The sequence below is a fragment of the Lycorma delicatula genome, chromosome 5 (assembly GCF_047948215.1).
Source record: "Lycorma delicatula isolate Av1 chromosome 5, ASM4794821v1, whole genome shotgun sequence".
Taxonomy (NCBI): Eukaryota; Metazoa; Arthropoda; class Insecta; order Hemiptera; family Fulgoridae; genus Lycorma; species Lycorma delicatula.
In genome coordinates, this window is record NC_134459.1 from 105,364,624 (window position 1) to 105,391,110 (window position 26,487).

Genomic DNA, 26,487 nt, shown 5'->3' on the forward strand with positions numbered 1-26,487 from the left:
TTATAAATTGAATATTGAATTCATATTTGATAATAATTTTCAATTCAAAATTGACTCTAAACTAGCATATGTTCAATGACTATACTTGGCTAGAAAATTTTTTTTATGTTATTTGTTTACTTTAGCTCTTAAATGTTTAAAACTATTCACTATTTAAACATTTTTTACACACAATTCTGTACAGTTTTTATGATTATTTTCTTTTGACCGTAATATAGACTTCTCTTTACAGTGAATTATGAATAGTACTGACTAATGTGTAATTTTGTTACAGATGGTACATTATAAAGAAAACAATATGTTTGAAAAATTTAAAAAATGAAGGGATATGTTTTGGAGATGCAGGAAGTCCACTTGTATGTAGCAATAAAGTGGTTGGAATTTCTCATGTAGTTGTTGATAAACGAAGTTGCAGCTTTATAAAAGCTCCAGATAAAGAAATTGAGTGTGGTAATGAAAATTTGTATGGTGTGTTTATGTATACATGCCCATATCTTACCTGGATTGGTGAACATGTTTCTGGAATTCCTCAAACACCTGAAAAATGCTTAGCAATAGTCAATATTCAACCATCTATTCCATTTATGACAATAATCTTAATTATAAATAAACAATTCTTTTGATTACTTCTACAGAAACTTATTTGAAATGTGTAAAAAAAATAATTAAAAATTACATATAATGAAAAAAATTGATTTATTTTATCTTTGTGATTCTACTAAGTTATACGGTAATTTGATGCATATTATAGATTTTTGAAAACTAAATGTTATATAATGCTCAGCTTTCCTAATCAATAGAAATGTGTTTTCCTTCATTTTAAATGACTTATTCATCAGCGATTTTTAAGGTACTGTTGATAGTGTCGACTTTCAATGGCTAGAATACTCATTTTGTAAAAATGTGCAGTTAAGTAGGTTATTTAATTGTACATGTTTGTGGATCTAGTGCATTATTTTTATTGGTTTTCATTTGTTTGTGTATTTTATGTACTGGAAAAAATTCATGAAGCCTCAACACACTTAACATCATGGAATTTACCTACATACTACAACTGTTGAAACAAAACAAGAATCAAGTATACTACTTGACTACATACTAAGTGAATATAGAGCCTAATCCCACAATAATTCTAACAGTACTCTCTGTATGTGAACTAATTTAAAAGAATTGCTTTTTTTGACCTGAATTCAAATTCTGGTCAGGTATGGCATTTTTCATCCATTATAAATTTCCATTTTCATATTCACATTTATTAGCTTCTGTGATAAATTAACTCATCAGTTAAAAAAGCTCCCATTTCAAAACAATTTTTCAATATATCACCCTAGCAAGTACCCAGGGGGTTGAAACCCAAAAATGTTAAATGGAAAGACATATTATTTTAAAGGGGATTGAAAACAAAAATTTTGACATAAAAAACACCAGTCTAAAACAATCCTATAGTACTAAAAGTGAACTACAGTATACTCCAAAGGGTAGTCTCACACAAAAAAAATAGATTGTTTTGAGGTAGAAGCATTTGCTGTTTCGTTTTTTTTTATTGTTTCATTGTTGAGTAGTTATTTAAAAGGTGTTTCACATGGCTTTTAAAACTAGCCATAACAATGTCACCATTTTTGTTAGGATTAGCATAACCCTAACAGAAGTAAAATATTAATTAAAAATAATACAAACTTCATTGTGATTAGATATTTTAATATTTATCTAACTGTACTATACAATTTATGTTATTTGCACCTCATTCATTATTAATCATTATATATAGTTCAAGCATGTTTGAAATATTAAAGAATTTTTTTTAGATCTGAAAGGATTATAATAGTAAATTATATAGTATATTATAAAGGATATAATAATAGTTATATGCTTCTTTTGATTAAACATCTCTTTATTACCCCCCAACACAGCATGTATATTTTTTTTCATTGGAAAAAAATTTATCCTAGCTTTCTGACGTAGCAATTTATATCTGGTAATCTTTATTTAATTTTGTGACCATATTGTTTTATTTAAAATCGTAAATTGACTATGAAAGTAGTGATAGAGTTACAGTAGTGATAAAAATTTAATGTAATGAAACATTCTCATAATCTTACTAGTTAATTCTGTTTTATTGAACTTTTAATTCATTTATATTCAATTTTTTCTTATTCTTTTTTCTTTGCGCGGGAGGAGGAAAAATCTGCTGTCAAATGCCCAGCAGCCAATACTACTGAGTGTGTGAGGTTTCTGTCAAAAACTCACTAAGTGGGGACTTACTAAAAAACCTCCCCCTAAAAACAAAGAAAAGTTTTATCAATAGTTCTATGAGACATCAGTTTTTAAATCAGTATAGACATCAGATATGGCTTTTTTTTAATATTTTACTTCATGAGGAAAACTATCTTTATTAACAAACAGAAACATTATCAATAGCAGGCAGCCAATTGTTACATTTTCTAAATGCTTACTTCCCATTTTAAATGGAACCAATTTTATGTAAACTCGTTTTAATGCGTAATATTGGGATATACTTGTAACATTTTCATTATCACTTCTATCCACAATTTCTTTTCAATCCCTGTTCTCAGTATTACTAACATTATAAATTTTAACAAGTCAATAAAATTTTCCAATGAAATATCAAAGATTCCATTTGGTAGGCTGTAAACAGTATTTATTACTTATATTTTTCTTGTTTAAGTTTAATAGCACCTACCTCAATAATTTCTTAAGGGCAACATTTTTTAATATCAACAAATTTAATAGTTAATACTCACTCTCTCAGACAATAAAAGTTGTATACCACATTGCTTTTATTTTCCTGTCTATTGCTGCAATTATTCTATGCTCACTTTTAATTTAATTCATTTAAAACTAATAATAAATTTCCTTTAAGAGTTCTTAATTTATGTTTGTATATGGTTCTGAATATTCTTATGGATAATATTTGGGATAGACTGATCAGTAGAGGTTATTTCCTGCTTTTCATTAATTTGATTTTTTTTACATTTTCATTCAGTTATGTTTTCTGAAGAAGAAAAATTGTCATTGTTTTAAAATTTACTTTGAGGTACATCTGGATTTACAATGTTTATTTTAAAATTCCTTATTACTTGATTACTACCTTATTTTGTTCTTATGTGTAATCCATGTTTTCTACTAAATAAACTAGCCTTAAAAAAAAGCTTATTGGATAATAAATTAATTCCATTTTACTTTATTTTTGCTATAATAAATGGATGTAAAACGCAATGACAAATTAGATATAAAAAGCAATAAAAAATACAATGAAACTAATATAATAATTTTGTCAGTAAATTTTCAGATTGTTCAGTATTAAGGAGTAGATTACATACAAAGAGATCATTGCTAAGCAGAAAAATTAAAATTAATTTAAAAGTAGTAGGATCTAAAATATTTGCTGAATGAATATAATAAACATAATATTAAAATGAACATTGAAATCTATGTAATAATTACATTTTTATATAGCTCATTGTGTTTAAAAACACAGTGTATATAAAGTAATTTCTGTTACCTATTTTTTTATAATTATTAATTTAGAGAATCTTGACCAATACCATATTTATTTTGATTACAGATAACTATTTTTTAACTATTTCTAAAATGTTTGATGCCCTCTTGTTTCTGCTATATTGGATTTAACTTTATATTTTTAAATGACACTGTAGTTGTATGATACATCATTTCAATGTGAAATTTAACAAAAAAAATCTATGATGAAATACCACTGATGTCTAAATGCTTTTTCAATATATTAGTCATTAAAAAATCTACTGGCTGATGGAGCTTATTTATTAATTTTTATATCTAAATTTTTACCAACAATAAATAAATCTGGTAAAAATGAAATCACTTCACTGTTTTGAAAGTAAAATATTTTTATAGCTAATATTAATAAAAAAATTGAAAATTTTTACTAGTTTGTTTTGTCAGACAAAGCCATAATTTCTATTGTTGATTCTATTAAATGGTAGAAAAGCCGAATCTTACACTGTATAAGCTTATTGATTCTGTGACAAAAAGCAGTTGTATTGCATTATTCTTTACTATGTAGAATTCTATAAAGTACACTAGACTGATGCTACTGCTTTGTGTTTTTGTGCTTCTGAATTATGGATAACACAGGTGAAAACATCTTTTCTAAACCGAAGGACTGAGTATGAATTTTTTTTAATACACTGATAGACTATTCTCATCCATAGTTGTTTCTTAATAGTAGGGTAGTTGGAAGATCCTCCTCTATGAATCATGAGACCTTGCCGTTGGTGAGGGGGCTTGAGTGCTCAGGGATACAGAGTAGCTGGACCGAAGGTGCAACCATATCGGAGAGGTATCTGTTGAGAGCCAGACTAAGGAATGATTCCTGAAAGAGGGCAGCAGCTCTTTCAGTAGTTGTTAGGGGCGTGAGTCACAATGACTTAAACGGCCATATCAACATCACTCAGTCCTCTGAGTACTGCGCAGCTGAAAGCAATGGAAAACTACAGCTGCTTTTTTTCCAAGAAAATGTGGCTCTCTGCATTTTCACATAGCAATAATGGAGGCGCCTTCCTTGGTAAAATATTCTGGAGGTAAAATAGTCCCCCGTTCGGATCTCCGGGTGGGGACTACTAAGGAAGGGGTCACCAGAAAATTAAAAAATAACATTCTACGAGTCGGAGCGTGGAATGTTAGAAGCTTAAAAAAGGTTGGTAGGCTAGAAAATTTAAAAAGGGAAATGGATAGGGTGAATGTGGATATAGTAGGAATTAGTGAGGTTCGGTGGGAAGAGGAAGGCGACTTTTGGTCAGGTGATTTTAGAGTAATTAACTCAGCGTCAAATAATGGGCAGGCAGGAGTAGGTTTCGTGATGAACAAGAAGATAGGGAGGAGAGTGGAGTATTTCAAAACGCATAGCGATAGAATCATTGTAATAAGGATAAAATCAAAACCTAAACCGACAACAATTGTTAACGTTTATATGCCTACAAGCGCCCATGATGATGATGAGGTAGAGTGTGTATACGAAGAGATTGATGAAGCAATTAAACACGTAAAAGGAGATGAAAATTTAATAATAGTTGGAGATTGGAATGCAAGCATTGGAAAAGGCAAGGAAGGAAATATAGTGGGTGAATACGGGCTGGGCAAAAGGAATGAAAGAGGGGACCGACTTGAAGAATATACACTTGGAAAAAGCCAGGCGATACTGCAAGGTATCAGATAGATTATATCATGGTTAAGCAAAGATTTAGAAATCAACTCATTGACTGCAAAACTTACCCTGAAGCAGACATTGATAGCGACCATAATTTGGTGATAATGAAATGTAGATTGGGGTTTAAAAACCTGAAGAAAAGTTGTCAGATGAATCGGTGGAATTTAGAGAAGCTTGAGGAAGAGGAGGTAAAGAAGATTTTTGAGGAGGACATCGCAAGAGGTCTGAGTAAAAAAGATAAGGTAGAAAATGTAGAAGAAGAATGGGAGAATGTTAAAAAGGAAATTCTTAAATCAGCAGAAGCAAACTTAGGCGGAATAAAGAGAACTGGTGGAAAACCTTGGGTTTCAGACGATATATTGCAGCTGATGGATGAACGTAGAAAATATAAGAATGCTAATGATGAAGAAAGTAAAAGGAACTATCGGCAATTAAGAAATGCTATAAATAGGAAGTGCAAACTGGCGAAAGAAGAGTGAATTAAAGAAAAGTGTTCAGAAGTGGAAAGAGAAATGAACATTGGTAAAATAGACGGAGCATACAGGAAAGTTAAGGAAAATTTTGGGGTACATAAATTAAAATCTAATAATGTGTTAAACAAAGATGGTACACCAATATATAATACGAAAGGTAAAGTTGATAGATGGGTGGAATATATTGAAGAGTTATACGGAGGAAATGAATTAGAAAATAGTGTTATAGAGGAAGAAGAGGAAGTTGAGGAGGATGAAATGGGAGAAACAATACTGAGATCTGAATTTAAGAGAGCATTAAAAGATTTAAATGGCAGAAAGGCTCCTGGAATAGACGGAATACCTGTAGAATTACTGCGCAGTGCAGGTGAGGAAGCGATTGATTGATTATACAAACTGGTGTGTAATATTTATGAAAAAGGGGAATTTCCGTCAGACTTCAAAAAAAGTGTTATAGTTATGATACCAAAGAAAGCAGGGGCAGATAAATGTGAAGAATATAGAACAATTAGCTTAACTAGTCATGCATCAAAAATCTTAACTAGAATTTTATACAGAAGAATTGAGAGGAGAGTGGAAGAAGTGTTAGGAGAAGACCAATTTGGTTTCAGGAAAAGTATAGGGACAAGGGAAGCAATTTTAGGCCTCAGATTAATAGTAGAAGGAAGATTAAAGAAAAACAAACCAACATACTTGGCGTTTATAGACCTAGAAAAGGCTTTTGATAACGTAGATTGGAATAAAATGTTCAGCATTTTAAAAAAATTAGGGTTCAAATACAGAGATAGAAAAACAATTGCTAACATGTACAGGAACCAAACAGCAACAATAACAATTGAAGAACATAAGAAAGAAGCCCTAATAAGAAAGGGAGTTCGACAAGGATGTTCCCTATCTCCGTTACTTTTTAATCTTTACATGGAACTAGCAGTTAATGATGTTAAAGAACAATTTAGATTCGGAGTAACAGTACATGGTGAAAAGATAAAGATGCTACGATTTGCTGATGATATAGTAATTCTAGCCGAGAGTAAAAAGGATTTAGAAGAAACAATGAACGGCATAGATGAAGTCCTACGCAAGAACTATCGCATGAAAATAAACAAGAACAAAACAAAAGTAATGAAATGTAGTAGAAATAACAAAGATGGACCGCTGAATGTGAAAATAGGAGGAGAAAAGATTATGGAGGTAGAAGAATTTTGTTATTTGGGAAGTAAAATTACTAAAGATGGACGAAGCAGGAGCGATATAAAATGCCGAATAGCACAAGCTAAACGAGCCTTCAGTAAGAAATATAATTTGTTTACATCAAAAATTAATTTAAATCTCAGGAAAAGATTTTTGAAAGTGTATGTTTGGAGTGTCGCTTTATATGGAAGTGAAACTTGGACAATCGGAGTATCTGAGAAGAAAAGATTAGAAGCTTTTGAAATGTGGTGCTATAGGAGAATGTTAAAAATCAGATGGGTGGATAAAGTGACAAATGAAGAGGTATTGCGGCAAATAGATGAAGAAAGAAGCATTTGGAAAAATATAGTTAAAAGAAGAGACAGACTTATAGGCCACATACTAAGGCATCCTGGAATAGTCGCTTTAATATTGGAAGGACAGGTAGAAGGGAAAAATTGTGTAGGCAGGCCACGTTTGGAGTATGTAAAACAAATTGTTGGGGATGTAGGATGTAGAGGGTATACTGAAATGAAACGACTAGCACTAGATAGGGAATCTTGGAGAGCTGCATCAAACCAGTCAAATGACTGAAGACAAAAAAAACAATATATATGCAGCTGATATTTGCCTTCAGAAAAAATTTTGGGATTCAAAACGGTAGCAATTTTTCCAAATAAGGAGATTGCATGTGTAGGTAAAAATGTTACTTAATTTTTGACAGAGTCATGACCATGGTTTAGTCATGTATTCTCTGAAAGGTTAATCTTTCAGTTACTGAAACATATAATATTAATTTTATCAAAAACTTTTGCTTGCCTGTTGCTAACCACAATTGCTAAAATTTTATAAAAAAAGGTTTAACGTTGTGGTATGGGTACCGCTACATAAATTTAACTAGGTAGGAAGCAGTTGTTAATTGGTAATTCTATTGCATTAAATATGACTTCATTAAAGAAATTGTGTCTGCACTAAAAGTCGTAGAAGATACTCAATTCTAATATTTGTATAACTCTCTTCTATAGAGTTTAAAGTTTTAACTTAAATTTAATTTTACAATAAATTTTAAATTACTTCAACTGAGTGAAAGAAATTCATTGGGTAGAACAAAATTTTTCACTTAAAACTGATTTAGAATTTCAATAGATATTTTTATATGTTTTCAGGTAAATATTTTTATCTGTAATGGTAATCTCTCTATCAATATAGGTCATTTATAAGATGGTTTACATTCTAAAAACTTAGTTCTTTAGGCTTCCACAAATCAGCTTGTTTCAATTTTTTTTTTTATCTTACAAATTATACAATCTGGTATCATTTCATGTTGATAGGCAACATTGGTATCTCCATCGCTTCAACATGTCAATACATCTATGTTGGAATGATACATTTTAGGAAAATGGTTAACAAGGATGCAAAAATGAATTATACTCATTACTTTGGTAACATGTTACTGAAATTGGTTTTTCATATAAATTAAGAACAGTTCAATGGTATGAAAAATATTTATATTTGTTCCTTCATATATATATATATATATATATATATATGTATAACAAAAATAATAAAATATACATTTTGTACAACTTACAGAGCTTATTAATGTAATAATATTTTACAGTTTTTTAATTATTTTACATGAATAAATGTCTTAAATTATAGATTACAATTATTTTTTCACATTACATATACTTTTTACAAATGAATCATAAGCAATCTTCATAATAAATCATTCTGTGAAAAGTAAGGTATTCTCAGTTTATTGCAAAACATTACATTTATAAACATAAATATGCATGTACAGATATTTTACAATAAGATGTATGAAACTTATATACTTTTTGTAGCTGGTACAAGAAAATATCAAATTTATTGATTTACAATACAAAATAATGTTGATACTTCAAATTGAAATTTAGAAGATATATTTATGTACAGAAATGAAAGATGTGCACACTTGCTATATAAGTATTATTATAAAATGTAATTACTTACTTTTCTATATAGAACAATATAAATAATATATATATATATATATATATATATATATAGCAATTTAGAATTCTGATTTCTGTTTTAATAAAGTTTAGAAAATTACACATAAATACCCCTTGGGTTTTGTTTTTAATAAACAAGGAGCATAAAGTTAAATGATCAAAATTTGTTACTAAATTTCTATCACAAACATGCTTTGTAAAGATTTTAGTCTTATGTATATATAATATAAAATAAATTTCTTCCCATTAGAACATCTCTGTACTGGATTAACACTATTACTCATTTAATCTAAATTAATATCCACAAAGGTGTAATATTTGTTGCAAGTAGACTGTCTGGTGGACATTCTCAGTCTGCACATTCACTGATGTTTAGGATGAATGTGATCCAATCATAATTTAATATATGCGCAGGAATATAATGGAATATAATAATAATATATGGATGAAGATAATGACAGGAGGAGGATCATTTACTATTTTATTTGAACACTGTTCATGTTTGTTATCTATGAAATCATTTCTTCTGGGAAAGTTTAGAGTGATAAACCTCTACTTTTAACCTGTACTTTACAGTCAGTAATTTTGGGTAATTATGGTTTTTACAAAGGATGATATATCACATTATCAATAGTAAAGATGGTGGTTTAGCAAATTAAATTTATGATTTATATTTTCTCGATTATTTAAAGAAGTAAATAAATAAAATATTACAAAATAATATAAATAGAGCTGCTATTACTAACTTATCGTTCTTTTTAATTTCAATAAGAGTAAAAAAAAAATGAAAAGAAAAAATCATATATATATGATTTATGTATATATTTATCATATATATGTATATACACAATATATACATAAATCATATATATATATATATATATATATATATATATATACATATATATATATATATATATATATATATATATATATACATATATGTTCAGGATAAACAAAAAAATTAACTGATCTATTGCTACTAAATTTTTTTTTGTATCTATACAGTTAGATAAAGTGGGTGGGGGTTTTTGTTTGTTTGGAATAAACAATTAAACTATCCAATCTTTCTCAACTAAATTTTTACCCATTTGTCTTGGCATAACTGAGAAAGTCTTTGGTTATATTTCATTTCGAAAAATCTCCAAAATATATGTATATATATATATATATATATATATATGTATATTTGTAGTGTAGTAGTGGAGATTTACTGGTTGAAGCACACATTTTAATGAATTGTGAACTGTGAGTGTCTATCACTTTGTGAGCTGGGTTTCATTCATTTGTGAGCTGGGAGTTTCATTCTGAGTTTCAAGGGTTAAAATTAATTTTTTAATTTCTCAGTAACAAATGAAGAAATCATCCTGATTTTTGGCAAGTGTAATCTTTGTGTCAATAAATCAATTTCTAGATTTTTGAAATTCTACCTGAAAGGGGATGAAGAAAGGTAAAAAAACTTTTGAACAATGATTATAAATTTTTCCAATCCTGACTATGTAAGTGAGTGACTAAGTAACTAAGTGAGATATTCAGTATATTTGGGCTTGCAAATACTCTTTAGAAATATATCTAAAACCATTTTCAGGATTTTTAATTCCAATTTTTATTAAAAATAAGTTTATTAACAGTTTTCAAATTATTTTTATTTAAACTAAGATATCATATTTGACATTGTGACTAAATCTTGGTTCAGATTTGATTATTTCATGAAGGTTATATTTAAATTCTTTTATGTATTTATGTATTGGAAGATTTTATGTTGAACTGTTCAAAGAAGATTAACCGTCATAAGTTATAAATATGTAACCTGAATTTCTGAAAGAAATAATCAAGTTATCTTCCAATAATGATAATATATCATGCAGTTGATTTATTTTTATTTGTAGTCAATATTGTTAACAATATTCTAGAATTGAATTTTGTGTACAACCTACTTTATATTTTATATTATTTATTGTATTTGAAATAATATATGGCGTTTCAAGAATATGAGGGCTTACATTTTTATGACAGCCTTAGTCAGTATTTTAAAGTTTATAACATACAGTGATGCCATTTGTTAAACCTATCTTCTATTTTCCAAAAGTAAAGTAGAATATTTTTCATGTTTTTCAAATATTTAATTTTTAGAATGTTCTTATAATGCTTTATCTCTTTCTTGTTTAGAATGAAGAAAAAGAGTTGTAGTTAACAAGAAATTAACTTTACTTGAGATTAAAGGATAATTCAAACAAAAAAGTTTTACCTGAGATAATTTAAATATATTCCTTATGAAAGAAATTGAAAGCTTTCTTCCTTTTTTTAAATTTAACAAAAAAATAACTTCCTAATAACAATAATATTATTAATAGCTTTATAATTCCTGCTGAATTTATGATTTATGAATAAATTCTTAGAATAAAGTTTATTTTCTTTTAAATGCTACCTTTCCTAAAGCAAAGAAAAAGATTTTACTATTACTGTATATTTTTAATATATATATATATTTTTTGTTTTTTGTTTTTTCATATTATATATGTATATATATATACACACACACACACACATACACACATATATATATATATATAATATGAAAGAACAGCAATATTGATTAAAATTTGACTAAACGTACAGAAGATAACTACTGAAAAAAATAGAATAATTCAGCAATGAAATATAAAGCAATACAACAATTCATTGTATTGTGGAAGACATTATCAACAACATTCACAAATATTATGACTGCAGGAAAAAAGGTAGTTTTTTCTGTAAAAGGGAACTGTTGAAAAGCAGTGAAATTGTAGATGCCCTGAGGGAAAACCCTGTGGGAAAGTTTTTGGTTAAGCACTTTGATTGCAAAATAATCAAATTGTTCTGGTAATTAATTAATATCTACATTTAATTTTCTGCTCGTGTATTATTAATAATATAAAAGAAGAAACAAATCAGAACAAGACGTAATTTCACCCATGGTAAGTCATCCAAGAATCCTGGTCCCTTTTCATCGAGTTTCCATTATTTAACTTCTCAAACAAAAAAATCCAGCTTCAAGACAATGTGCCTTTCAGATGCCATAATTATTAGATGTACCCCACCTTACCTTAGATCTAGTGCTGAAAACTGATTACTTTTTCATGAGGTTACTCATGTAAAAGATCTATAAGATTCACTTTCAAAAAAAATTCTTTTATAACGTATTATATACACACTTGATGTGAGTCCAAAATGTGCATTTTAGAAACTTTCACTCAATTCATTTATCAAATTTGATGTTTGTGCAATTTCTACTGGTGCAAATATTATTCAACCTTCTTCATGCCAATTATCCTATTGCATTCTACATTATCAGAATCACTCTTAACTCATTCTTGGCATTAAGGCGATAATTCTTTTCATTTTTAACACACATAGATCTTTTCAAGATCAAAGTGGTGATTTTAAATATTTAATTATATAATATATTTTTATAATTTGATCATTAACATTGCTACGTTACTGTTTCCAATATCCAAGGGACAAATTTTGATATTCGTGTACAAACACCGGGTAGATTTGGTTCAGCACATCCAATGCCCCAACTTATAATACCAGCAAGGAAAAATCGTCCATCTTTACCTTTTACTTGTAATGGCCCTCCAGAATCACCCTATAAAAAATTTTAAAATAAATTAAAAATACAAAATGTAAATTAAAATAAATTAAAAATTGTAATGTTTATGTTAGAGAAATCGCATTACTAATGCATAATTCTCATGAAAAACAAAAAGAAGAGAATTATGAACATAAATGAGAATGATTATTAACATTATTTTAGTATATTAATGGCTTCAAATATATCTACAATCCTGTAGTGGTGTGGAATCCTATGTTTCCAGACCACCTATTACAATCTGATGGTTCTTCAGTAATTCGGTTGTCCTGGAAAGTAGCATGAATAAATGGTCATATTTGATGAATCAGTTCCCTTAGATTGACAAAATTTAGAATTGCTACTAATAATATCATTCAGGTTTCATGAAGAAAGAAATTGTCATCATTTGAATAAAATGTATCGCTAATTAACATTTTTTAATGTTCTTCTAACCTTTTTTCTAACACACATCAGGCTTCTTCATTTTTGCAGGAGCCTTGCTTCTGAAGCATTTTTATGTCAATTTACAAAGACAAATGAGCATAAAAAATAGGCATTGTTTCAACCTCACATCACTTTTTATAATGTGAGGTTGAAATTAAGAAAAAAAATTTTTTTTCTTATTGATTTAATGATAAAAAAACGGATTAACTAGTGTTACAAATAGGCAATTTTTAGAAAATGGCTAGATCTTTTTATTATGATATTATTATATATGTAAGGATATAATTTCTTTAGATTGTCATAATAATGTCTCTAGTTGTGTTACTCATTGAAGTTTGTTTATTTCTACTTTTAGCCATTAAGAAAAGAACTTGTTTACAATGATGTATGCGTACGTACAAAATATTTCACACAAGATCATGTTCATTTTGTTTGTATGATTTATGTTCAAGATACATGATTTTAATTTTTGATAAATTTTTAAATTGTTAAAATTAATTGTTAATTGTTGACACCAATCGTCAAATTAAACTTCCAGTTTTCTTCAGTTATTTTTTATATTACTTTGTCCTAGTGAAAATCTCCTTTATTTCATTACAGTTACAACAATTTCATTCTCTTTTAAGATTACAGATATTCTTTATAATATGTACAGTTCCCTAAAATCTATAAGCAGTGATACAAAAATGAATCTGTAATACTGTTTTTAATATTTAGCATATAGCATTTTTTTTATTTTAAATACTTTTGTAGTTATTTTCAAAACAGTTCTATAAGTTCTTGTTAAACTGGTTTGCTTAATTTATTACTGATCATTCTAGGATTTTCCTTGAAGCACGCATACTAGGTATTATTTTACTGCATAATTCACTGACATTTTTGCCCCACAATAGATGACTTACAATGTTAATTAATAAAAGATGACAAAAAAAACTTGGTTAATCAGTTGTTTCACATTACTGACTGAAATTCAAATGATCAGGCCTTTTTGAACTAAAATATTTTTATAAAGTTTTAAAAAGTAGATTTTAATATCATTTATTTAACAAATGAATTTCTTGCTTTTGATAAGGTCATCCTTGGAAATAAACAGTTAGATAAGGTAATACCATAAGTAAATTCACAATTTAACTATCTATTTAAGTTCATTTTATTTAACTTTTAATATTTTCTATTGCAGATTCACTGCACACTTGACATGGTTAATTTTTCTTACTTTACATCTCATCTGTATTGATGATTAATGATTGGTAGAGGTCATAACAGAAATTCAAATTTTCAGCATAAATCACTGAAAATTTACTTCTAAAGGCAAAACTTAACAGTATCCTATAAATGAAATTTGAAAATTTGGTTTTAATTGATAAAGTGTGTTATGAATAAATTTCAACATTTAAAACTATTATTGAATTTTCTGTTTAATGTTGTTATAAGAACTTTATTAAAAATAAAAATCAAATCAGACCTGGCATGAATCTCTTCCTCCGTCATCATAGCCAGCACACATAAATATTTCTGGGATAAACTCATGGCGGCCAGCACGCAGGAACATATTCTTACATTTGTCATTGCTAACAATAGGCACATTAACCTAAAATAAAATAAAACATAAACATGTATCATGAAATAGATATATGTTTAATACAGATTATTTTCTGGTAGGTTACATTAATTTCAAATGAGTATATTTCAATATTACAAATCTTTGAAAGTTTGTAACTTATTATCATAATTAATAATCATAGTGTAATATCTTAATAATCATAATGTAAAACTATTCGTTTTTAACAACAAATTGAACTAAATTTATAAAAATGTAACATTTTCAAAACTCATGTCAGTTGTCTTTTTTTTGTTTTCACAAGGCAAGTACTTAGAAAAGACTCTTTGTTGTAAGAAAAGGTTTTAATTATTCATTGCACCTTTGTTTAAATGTGCATCGCATTTGTTCAATGTAAAAAATTGTAAAAACAGAATAATTTAATTATCTATTCTAGGAACATTGTATTTGTAAGTCTTATTTAGTGGAGTTTTTTTTTTAACTCAGTACTATTATAAATCATAATCCATTATTCGAATACTCTTGTAGAATGTAACATGTGATTCATAAAAAAAATTAGTGTAGGTTGTGGTACTGTTGTTTTTGGTCCCAGGGTAATACGAGTACAATTATATCTTTTGAAGGGCATTACAAAACGTTACATGCTTTGCCACCAAAGATACAGAAATGTATCTACCAAGAATTCATAACTTAATATTTTTTTTTTTAATTTTCACTCTGATTATTACTGATATTTAAAAAAAAAACATTAGAAATGAAGATGGTTAACTATGATACTGATGTCCTGACAAACCAATATTAGTTTTTCACTGATGTTTTCAGCATTTTTGATGTAAAATTAATCATTAGAATTTAAAGTAGTAGTATATAATATTAGTAGTAAATATAAAGTTTAGTATAATTTTAGATCAACCATCTAGTAGTGAATTATTGCATCATCCTATATGAGGTGTTTAAAATTTCCAGTTGTAATCATATCAGCCCACTGGGTTGGTCCAGTGACAAACTTGTCATCGCAAATCAGCTGATTTTGAAATTGAGAGTTCTAAGGTTCAAATCCTAGTAAAGGCTAGATCCTAGTATAAAAGATCCTTTTTTAATCCTAGTAAAATGATCCTTTTTTTTTTTTAGTAAAAAAGATCCTAGATCCTAGTATTCAGTTTTGAATACTAGATCATGGAAGCTGATGTTATTTGGTGGTTAGGTTCAATTAATCACACATCTGAGAAATGGTCGACCTAAGACTGTACAAGACTACACTTCATTTACATTCATACATCTGAAATAATACTTTATGGTGGTTCTGGAGGCTAAACAGATAAAGAAAATTATAATCATACCAATGGTGTGTTTTTTATTTATGAAACAGTGTGTAGGTACAGGTATTATAATGCATATGATTCTTTACTAATTTTTTGTCTGATGTAGTACAATAAACCATGAGTTAATTAATAGTGAAATAGACTCCATTAACATACCAATGGTGTTTTTTTTATTTATGAAACAGTGTATAGGTACAGGTATTATAATATATATGATTCTTTACTAATTTTTTGTCTGATGTAGTACAATAAACCATGAGTTAATTAATAGTGATTTAATGGAGTCTGGTAAAATGATTCCACTTTACTTAGATGGCTAAAAATATCCAAGAAACATTAAAATAAATAATGCTGTGTCAAGTGACAGCATTTGATATTTACTTATACTGGTATCAACATCTTATGGGCTGCTTAAGTTATAACTATATAATCAGCATAAATGAATTTAGTGGATTTTAAAAATATGAATTTGATTCAGAATTATAAAACATACACAAAATAACAAGAATTATTTATTAGAAATATAGATTATAATTATTATTATGTTAATAAATGTAACTTACTTCCTGTAGAATAGATGGTAAAGTTCCACCTTCACTAAGACGACCCCAACCAGTGACTGTAGCATTTTCACCAATTAATAAATCATCGGAACCAGGAAGACATATTGGAGCAATGTGTGGCGCAAATTCAAGAGGTGAGTCTAATCTTATTAAAGCCAAATCATATTCATACGTAAAAAAGTTGTATTTGGGGTGTACGACTTTACGTGCTACACCCCTTTCAGAAAATGGGTATGGCTCAGTTAAAGTAGCAAAGTCATATTCACCAACTCTAATTCTTATTTGTGATGTTAGCAAACTGTAACAAAATAGAAATTAAAATAATTATTATTTTATCATAGCAACAGTTTTATAAATGACTGGGAGAAGTCAGATATCTTTCCTATATTTTAAAGTTAGTGGTTTTTAACACACATATAATTTATCTGAAATAGTAAATTACTACTAAACAACCATTCATGAATTTATATAAAATATCTCCCTTTATGAATCATGAGACCTTGCCAATGGTGAGGGGGCTTGAGTGCTCAGTGATACAGAGTAGCTGGACTGAAGGTGCAACCATATTGGAGAGGTATCTGTTGAGAGCCAGACTAAGGAATGATTCCTGAAAGAGGGCAGCAGCTCTTTCAGTAGTTGTTAAGGGCGTAGGTCAGGACGAATTAAACGACCATATCAACATCACTCAATGAGTACTGTGCAGCTGAAAGCAATGGAAAACTACAGCTGCTTTTTTTCCAAGAAAAGTAGCTCTCTGCATTTTCATGTAACAAAGATGGACGCCTTCCTTGGTAAAATATTACGGAGGTAAACTAGTCTCCTGTTCGGATCTCCGGGTGGGGACTATTAAGGAAGGGGTCACCAGATGATTAAAAAATAACATTCTATGAGTGGAGTGTGGAATGTTAGAAGTCTAAAAAAGGTTGGTAGGTTAGAAAATTTAAAAAGGGAAATGGATAGGATAAATGTAGATGTAGTAGGAATTAGCGAGGTTTGGTGGGAAGAGGAAAACAAATTTTAAAATAATGGGCAGACAGGAGTAGTTTTTGTAATGAACAAGAAGATAGAGAAGAGATTAGAATATTATTATTATTTAAAATGCTAAACATTTTCTTCCAGTCTATGTTATCGAATGCCTTTTCTAGGTTTATAAATGCCAAGTATGTTGGTTTGTTTTTCTTTAATCTTCCTTCTACTATTAATCTGAGTTCCTTTTATTTTCTTCATCACTAGCATTTTTATATGTTCTACGTTCATCCATCAACTACAATGTATCGTCTGAAATGCAAGGTTTTCTACCAGTTCTCTTTGTTCCGCCTAAATTCGCTTCTGCTGATTTAAGAATTTCCTTTTTAACATTCTCCCAATCTTCTTCTAAATGTTCTACCTTATCTTTTTTACTCAGACCTCTTGCGATGTCCTTCTCAAAAATCTTCTTTACCTCCTCTTCCTCAAGCTTCTTTAAATTCCACCAATTCATCTGACACCTTTTCTTCAGGTTTTTAAACCCCAATCTACATTTCATTATCACTAAATTATGGTCGCTATCAATGTCTGCTCCAGGGTAAGCTTTGCAGTCAGTGAATTGATTTCTAAATCTTTGCTTAACCATGATATAATGAATCTGATACCTTGCAGTATCACCTGGCCTTTTCCATGTGTATATTCTTCTATTATGAGTTTTAAATCGGGTGTTGGCAATTACTAAATTATACTTCGTAAAAAACTCTATAAGTCGGTCCCCTCTTTTATTCCTTTTGCCCAGCCTATATTCACCCACTATATTTCCTTCCTTGCCTTTTCCAGTGCTTGCATTCCAATCTCCAACTATTATTAAATTTTCATCCCCTTTTATGTGTTTAATTGCTTCGTCAATTTCTTCGTATATACACTCTATCTCATCATCATCAACTCTCATTAATTATAAAAAAAAAACAAGATTTTACTTAAAAGGTTTGTATCATTATATAGTTAGAGAATTGTTCAGTATGGAGAATAGTAAGTTTTTAAATAGTTGGGCTTGGCTCAGTTCCTAATTTTTCCATTGATCTCGTCACTGTTAAAATGTAAGAAAAACTTACAGAAAAAACAAGTAAGACTTTTGAATTTTTATATAAACTGCAAATAAAATTACATTACCTCATACTATAAAGAGCAGCTCGAATTTTTAAAGGAAATAAATCATTTTTAAGAAGGGAAAGATTGCTTTTCTGTTGAATATCTCATCTGATCTCTTTTATAATTCCATCTATTCATGTAAAAATCTAAAACCTTGTATTCAAGGTAAAAGATCAAGGTCTGTCAAATCAGCTCTTGAACAGAAAAAAAAATTATTTTTAATTATTATCTTTTATGACTGCATAGGATCACTTTAGTCAATCCATTATCCAAATCTCTTCGATGGGTCTATTTGGGCCTTGTGGTCCTCCCAGTACTTTTTCATACGTTTCGATCTTTGTGCCCTTTCTAGTGCTGAAAATGTTTGTGTTGTGAGTTTTTTCTTGCGAGTGTGAAATGGATGTTTTTGTGCTTGATTTTCTCGTTTAATTTTATTTTATCTGTGTCGTCTTCTGGTGTAAGGCCAAGTTCCTTCAGATCCTCTGTTATTTCTCTGATCCAAATGCATCCTGGTTTGGTGTTTTTTGAGTCGAGATTGTACTGTACTAACTGTTTCAGAAGTCTTGAATCTTGCATCCTTATGATATATCAAAAGAATCCTAGCCTCCTCTTGTGCATGGTATCAGTGATGGGTTTTAACTCTTTGTATTTGACTGTGTTGGGCATAATCCACCACTGCCCATCTTTCTGGTATTTTTTATTAATGCAGGTTCTTCCAATTCTTCTTTCAATTTTCTGGTGTCTGTCTGTCTTTGATTGTTTGTTTAGGTGGAAGAGTGTTTCTGCTGCATAAGTAGCTTCCAGTTTTATAACTGTATTGTAGTGTTCCATTTTTGCAATTATTGATAGGTATTTTTATTGTAAATTACCAGGTTAATTTTTGAGGTTTAGCTAGTTTGTTTCTTCTTATTTGGATTGAGGTTTTTTTTTGTTTAGTTGTTTGTTATTATTACTCTGACGTATATAAATTGGGTAACTATTTTAACTTTATTACTGTTTATTACTTTTAATCATGTTGGTTTTTGGGGCATAATTTCTGTCTTTTCAAGTGGTATTTTGAGGCCAATTTTATTTGTAGTGCTTTCAAGTTTTAATATCTGTGATTAGCTTTGTAGACATTGTTTGCTAGCATTGCCAAGTTGTTGGCAAAATCAAGACGGTTAGTTTTGATTTTTCAATCTAGTTTTAATTTTGTGGGCATTTTTTGAGCCATTCCCTCATTACCATTTCTAGAGCACAGTTGAATAATAGTGGTGAGAGCCCATTGCCTTGGCACAGTCCTGTTTTAATCTCAAATGGTTCTGAAAGCTCGCCTCTGAATTTTATTTTCGACTTAATGTTTGTGAGGATCAGTTTTAATATGTTTATTAATTTGGTATGTAGTCCCAGGTGTCTTAGAATTTTTAGTAGGGATTCTCTGTGGTTGCAGTTATAAGCTTTCTTGAAATCTACAAATTTTATCACCATGTTTATCTTTATTTTCCTGTTTTTATCCATTATTAGCTTGAGACTCATGATGTGGTCTGGATAGCTCCTCCAGGGTCTGAAACCTCCTTGGTATTCTCGAGTTGTGAATCGATACTGTTGAGGATGACTTTTGAAAGAATTTTGTGTTATGTATGCAAAAGTTCTGAGTAATAATTGAAGACACCACACATCTGAAGACATTAATATCCCCAATGTGATATTAATTGGACATGTACAAAAAATTAATTAATTGGATGTAACATTAACTAGCTGACTTCACTAAACGACATACTAAACATAAAAATTTTCATTTTATTACCTATTGTGATCAAGTAATCAACTTTTAATGTGTGTTTTTCATAACATTATTTGCGTTTTATGAATATTAATGATGATTTTAATCATATCACATCACATCATAATGAAAAAATAATAAAAAAAAAAAACACTGAAAATACAGAAAAATAACACTGCAGGTGTACACCTGCAGTGTTATTTTTTCATTCTGTCAAAGGCAGAAAAATGTTTGTCAAATTCCTTATCATAAAAGTTTATAATCTGTTGTATAATAATACTATGTTTAGAATGGACATTGATTTTTTGCTTTGCACTATCTATCACAGTGTTTCTTATTCCTGTCATGGTTTTAAAGCACCTGATGTACAAGTGAATCAGTTTGTTATTGCAGAACAATATCTCTCCCATTCATTCAGTAGGTTTGACATGCTGGTATGTATCATTACATTAAGTTCAAGTAACTGAATATTCTGTTCCCTTAACAGTATAAATAGGCTGCAAAAACATTTTTCGAATCCTTGCTACCTTGGAAAATACTTCAAGCTAAAAATTAATTACAAGTTAATGTATCAACTTAAATATAACAAGTTTTATTTTAACTTGAGGGCAAGGAAGCCCTTTTTTTTAACTTTAATGAAATTGGTTTAAATAGTTTCTTTGCAAAGTACTTTTTAATTTATATTTATTTAAAAAAACAATAAAAATTGACTTTTACTTTTTTATGAATTGTAAACAAATAACATGGTTATGTTGTTCTTAAAATGCATAAACTAAGCTTTTTTTTTAACTGTTGTTAAAATTAATTTAATGACCAATGAAATCTGTTCAGTAAATTACTTTGATACAAGTACACTTACTCGGTTGATAGAAGATACAAGCAATTTATCCAATTTCATAAGTTATATTACATTAATTGCATTAGAAAGCAAAACTGTACTATATATGGAAAGAATATATGCCCTACTAATTTTAACATTAAATTTATTGCAAGCCAAAAGGCAAGATAATTTTATTTAACAATTATTACTGGCCTCCTTTTGGTTCTGTCAAAGTCATCTGTCAAAGTCAAAAGTAATTTTATAATCATTAATCAGTCAATCAGTGATGAAGTTTTTTTGATGAGTCATGTATAACATCCTGTTTGTAATAATTAGATTGTCACCTTCCACTATAAACACTGTAAATGTTGCAGTGCTATAGATATGTTGCATAGATATTCATCTAGAAACACATGCTAGTTTGAATGTATGTTTGTAGGTATATATATTCACTAAAATCTTAATCAGTATAATAAAATGAAATTTATTTAGTTAATCATCAAAATAGCAAGTTTAACACTGGCAGTCTTTTTGCTATCAAAAAATGTTACTGGATGTTATCTAAACAGTAAGATTTTGGAAATTTGCTTAGAGTTAAGAAATAACAATATAATGAATTATTAAAAACAGACTATTAATTCTTAACATGTATTAAGAATCCAACAATCAAAACTTAGTGTGAATACTCATATATTTTGAAATGGTTACAGATAAATAAAATTCAAAACTTTCATAAATCAGTTCTGTAAAAAAAAAGGTTTATGTCTGGATAATATTTTGCCTCATACCAGGTACATGGAATCAGAATTTTAATCATGATGTTATTACTTTTTTGTATTGTTATTCGCAGTTGTTCTTGTTTTCAACTGTGTACACAAATTTTCTCCTGTGTAGAATTGATTCCCATGTGACTGAAAACAATTCCTTTAAATCTAAAGGATCATAAGTACTTATATTTCAATCCAATTTAAAAAAGAAAGAGTTGGGTTTTAGCAGTCTATGATTAGAAGAAGGAAGTAATAAATAATTAAAGTTGCTCCTAATGTTTACTGGACATAAAATGTTCACCAAATCCTATTGATCTACATTGTGTATTGTTGTGAATTATTTGGGGATCCTAATCTGTATTAAAATCTAATCCACACATAAAGTGAAAAATTATTCATATTAAAATAATGAAATTGCTCTCATTAATAGAGAAACACTAATTAATTTTCTTATTAATATAAAAAATTGCTTGAATATTATAATATAATATTACAATATAACACAGTTTAGTTCTGTATTTATGGTTTGAATAAAAGTGATTTATTCTATGTACGCCAAGGACAGTTTATTTTTTTATATTGAAGTATACTGAACTGGAATTAAATGGAAAAAAATACTAACTCATCAACACAGTGTCCTGCTGTAGCAACCCACTGTTCATTGAGCAATGCTCCTCCACATCTATGAGTACTTGAATAACCAAAAAATGATGTTCTTCTAACTGACACCTGTAAAATGTAAAGTAAGGAATAATAAATGTCATATTTTTAGAGGCCTTAGTTATATCAATAAGATGGGTTTTGAAAAACTGAGATTAAATAAAAATATTGTCTACAATAAGCAAATGAAAAGTTGATTGTTCATTTCCATCATGTGTTTCTGGTATTCTCAGATAAAAAACACTAGCAATGGGGAAAAATAATTGAATAAAAAAGTTAATGATAATTTTTTCATTCACAAAGCATCAGGATTCTGTAAATCCCATGCAATAAGTCCCCAGTAAAATCAGTTTATATATATTTTCAAATCTAAATCATTTTCCAGGCTGTATTTAACCCCATCATGGAGTAAAGGGGTTTAAACGTCTTTTTTATTTCAAATTGTTTTAGTTTCTTGGTTTTCCATTAATTTTGTTGGTTTTCATAAAAATTTTATAGTATAAATGAGCAATATACACAAATGCCAAACTAAATTTCATGATTATACAGACACACATTAAGTGAACAAGATGACAAATGCATGCATAAGCATGTGTGTGTGTGTTCATGCATGCATGAACACATAAACAAATAAACAAACAAACATATTTGTTCAATTAGTTTTTTATGAATAAGTTTAATTTTATTTTTTTCCCAAAATTTTGCAAAAAATCTAAATCTAAAAACCTAAAATTTTTACTTATTATTTTACACTCCTCATTTCTGTTCTACGTTAGCTGAAAAAGTGAAAAAGACAATTAAGAAAAAGGTTACATTCTAGTCAACTAGATAAAAATTCTCATCAAGATTTACTACACATAACAGTGTATGTTTGCTCAAGAAACTTAAGAAAGATGTATCATTTATTATTAATTCTCTTATGCATTTCTTTGAACTGATTAAATTATTGTAGATATAAATTATATTAATATTTTAATTAAATGCATTATTATTTATTTAAATACATTCAAATTACTAATGATTATTATCTGAAACAGTACTTCAAATTTCAGCCATTCAGAAATCAAATTTAATAAAGTATGTATTCAATTCATTTTCTTGAAAAATTATTGAGTTCATGCCAAATATTAATCGTACTTTTAAGATCTTTTATTTGGTTAAAATATGTCATTACCTTTTTAGCAAGTGTTTAGATTGACATCATTTATTTACTTACAGTATTGTGGGCCATTTGGCGTACTCATACTTTAGCTTTGCCTGAGAAGAACAACATGAAATAAAAATAAATATCTTCATGTCTAATAAAATAATATAAATATAAAAAAATATCAGTAGGATATTATTTTATCTTTACATAGGTAGTAAAGCTGTAACTTAATAGATCATGGATTATATGATTAAAGATAACTGCTTACATTAACGAATTATCTTTCTGTAATCAAATAACTCATTAACGAAACATGGAAATGAAGTCATAAAAAATTGATAGTTAACTAGTTGTTAGATAACTATTATTTTAGTAATTAAATTAATAAGAAATAAGGTGATTATTAATGAAATGACATTAGATCTAAATGAAACTGTTTACACAAATCACTCTTCAAATATATTGTAGTTTTGTTAATTTTAATATTACCAGACTACTTTTACTGAAGATGGCCATAAATTGTAAAAAGTATTGTTATGTAAGTTGGTCAAGTCATAAATTTTAATAAATTTAAATTATATTTTCATTAAAAATGAATTGTTTTATATCACTGCATGAATTATTTCATATCACTTGGATATCTGTAATGACAAGTATCATGAAAAACGTTTCATAAAAATTCATTTCTTTCGCTCTTTGGTTGGAATTGGCGTGAAAGAAGAACGGTTATTTCAAAATAACCTAGGAAACTATAAAAATTTCATCTGTTAAGCAGAGAAGCAAACTGGACATTCATCTGTCTTTCTAATGTATGTATATATTGTCCATTGTCATTATATATATATAACCATTTTCTTATTAATATAAGAAATTCTTCATTTCTAATACTGGAATTGACAATGAAATAGATTCTTTGTTATTTTTACAATTTTTGCAGAAATATAATTTGAAATTGCATATTATTCTTGAATACCAATGTTTTTGCATGGCTCGATTAAAGTGATTAAAATGTACTGTTAAGTTTTTCTGAAACTTTATTAGAAATATAAAAATAAGGAACATTTTTCTGAATTTTCATGTTAATCTTATTAATTAATAAGGGAAAAAAATTTATCTGTATCTTCATTTACTCAATATTTTTTTTTCATTTCAAAAATGAAGGCTTGATATTTAGCAAACTGATTTGCCCTCAGTATGTTCATTACACCATTGGTATATGAATAATTATATTTTTCATGGTTTAGTTTTACATGAATTTATTTACCAAATAGTTTACAACAATGAAGTTTAAAATTCAAGTAGTATGAGGAGCAAACTTTCAAAATCTGTTTTGTCACATACATTTGATTTTTGGTAAAATGAGAAAAACTGTTTTTTCTTAAACTATTGCAGTGGAGGGTTAAAAAAAACTTTTTCTGATCATTAGACACCCTCATGATATTTTCAGTAATAATATTAGTTATTATGGATCTTTTTGTTCATAAAATGTAAATTCAAATTTGGAAAAACATCTTTTGTTTAGTCAGTCTGGACAACATGTTTTTTGAAAGAATGGTGTCTGGACAAAACTTTGAAAAACTATCTGTTCTTATGAATCAATGCTAATGTAATTTTTTTGACTTCAACAGAAAACATTTAGTGTTTTTTACAAGTTTTTATAGTTTCTAAGAGAAGATAGCATATTGTAAAATATTAACTGCAAAATATAGAATAAAATTAAAAAAATATTTTTACAGCATCTTATAAAAAATAGAAAAATACAAATAAAATAATCTCAAAATTTAAGGAAAACTTGCAGTGGGTTAAGGAAATGAACCGATTATTAATCTGCCCATTTTTTAAAATCTTCAAAGCCTTTGCAGCCTCAAATCAGTCCCAAACTGTTTCTTCATCATTGTTGCGGTCACTATTGTTATTTTCAATAAGTAAAACTGTTTTATACCACTCACAATCACTTATACTTTGGCAATACAGTGTAATCATTTTATTGTGCAAATCATGGTACTATATGTTATAATTCCATTATTGACTATATACAAAGATACATTTGATTTCATTCATAGAATGTAGTTATGCATAAACTGGTCATGTCTTACAGCAGATGTTGAAAAAAGGTCCACCATTTTGCTGAAGGCAGGTCTGAACCCTTTGCACCATATTTTTTGACACCCATCATAGGAAATCAGGGCTAACAATTCATCAGTGCAGTAATGGCTCGCTCCAGGTCTTATAGGGTACATGGGTTTGCTTAATACTCGTCCTTTCAAAAATCCCCAGAGAAAGAAGTCTGGTGAAGATAAGTCAGGGGAACAAGGGAGCCACAGACCTTTTGAGATCATTCAATTACCAGACATTTCTACCAAAGATTCCATGGTATATTTGGATGTATGAAATGTTGCTCTGTCTTATTGCAGGTAACAATAGCATTCATCAGGATGGAGAAGAGCTACAAATTACATAATTATATCTTGGTATGCTGGACTGTCACAGGTTTCGTAAAAAAAAATTGAGCCGAACAACATCGTCGAGAAATTGCACACCAGATTCCTACTTTCTGCAAGTGCAGCAGCTATTTATGTAAGATGTGTGGATTTTGTGTTGACCAATATCTGTTCTGAATATTGATGTAACTGCTTAATGTAACTTTCAAAAATTGCTAAATGTGTTTACTCAATGTTAGTATGTCCAAGACAATTGATGAGCACGATAAAATGACCATGATATAGTTTTTAACATCTGAAGTCTTCTCACTTCAAAATACTCAAACAACTGGTATTGTTGGTACAGTGAAGTTTTTGCCACACTCACAGTATAGTCTTTATGTAATAAGGTGTTATAATTTTCAGTACAATCTTCAAACT

General features: G+C 28.6%; 1 protein-coding gene across 1 annotated transcript in view; it reads right to left on the reverse strand.

Moving 5' to 3' along the window:
• Positions 1–12,215: 12,215 nt before the first annotated feature.
• Positions 12,216–26,487, reverse strand: part of Sb (serine proteinase stubble) — a 443,865-nt gene continuing 429,593 nt past the window's right edge. The window contains exons 6-9 of the mRNA XM_075365332.1: positions 22,442–22,548; positions 16,353–16,650; positions 14,372–14,497; positions 12,216–12,477 (exon numbers count right to left, since the gene is read on the reverse strand). Of these exons, the coding sequence (XP_075221447.1) occupies positions 12,319–12,477; positions 14,372–14,497; positions 16,353–16,650; positions 22,442–22,548 (690 nt within the window). The 3' untranslated portion in view covers positions 12,216–12,318. The remainder of the gene's footprint in view (positions 12,478–14,371; positions 14,498–16,352; positions 16,651–22,441; positions 22,549–26,487) is intronic.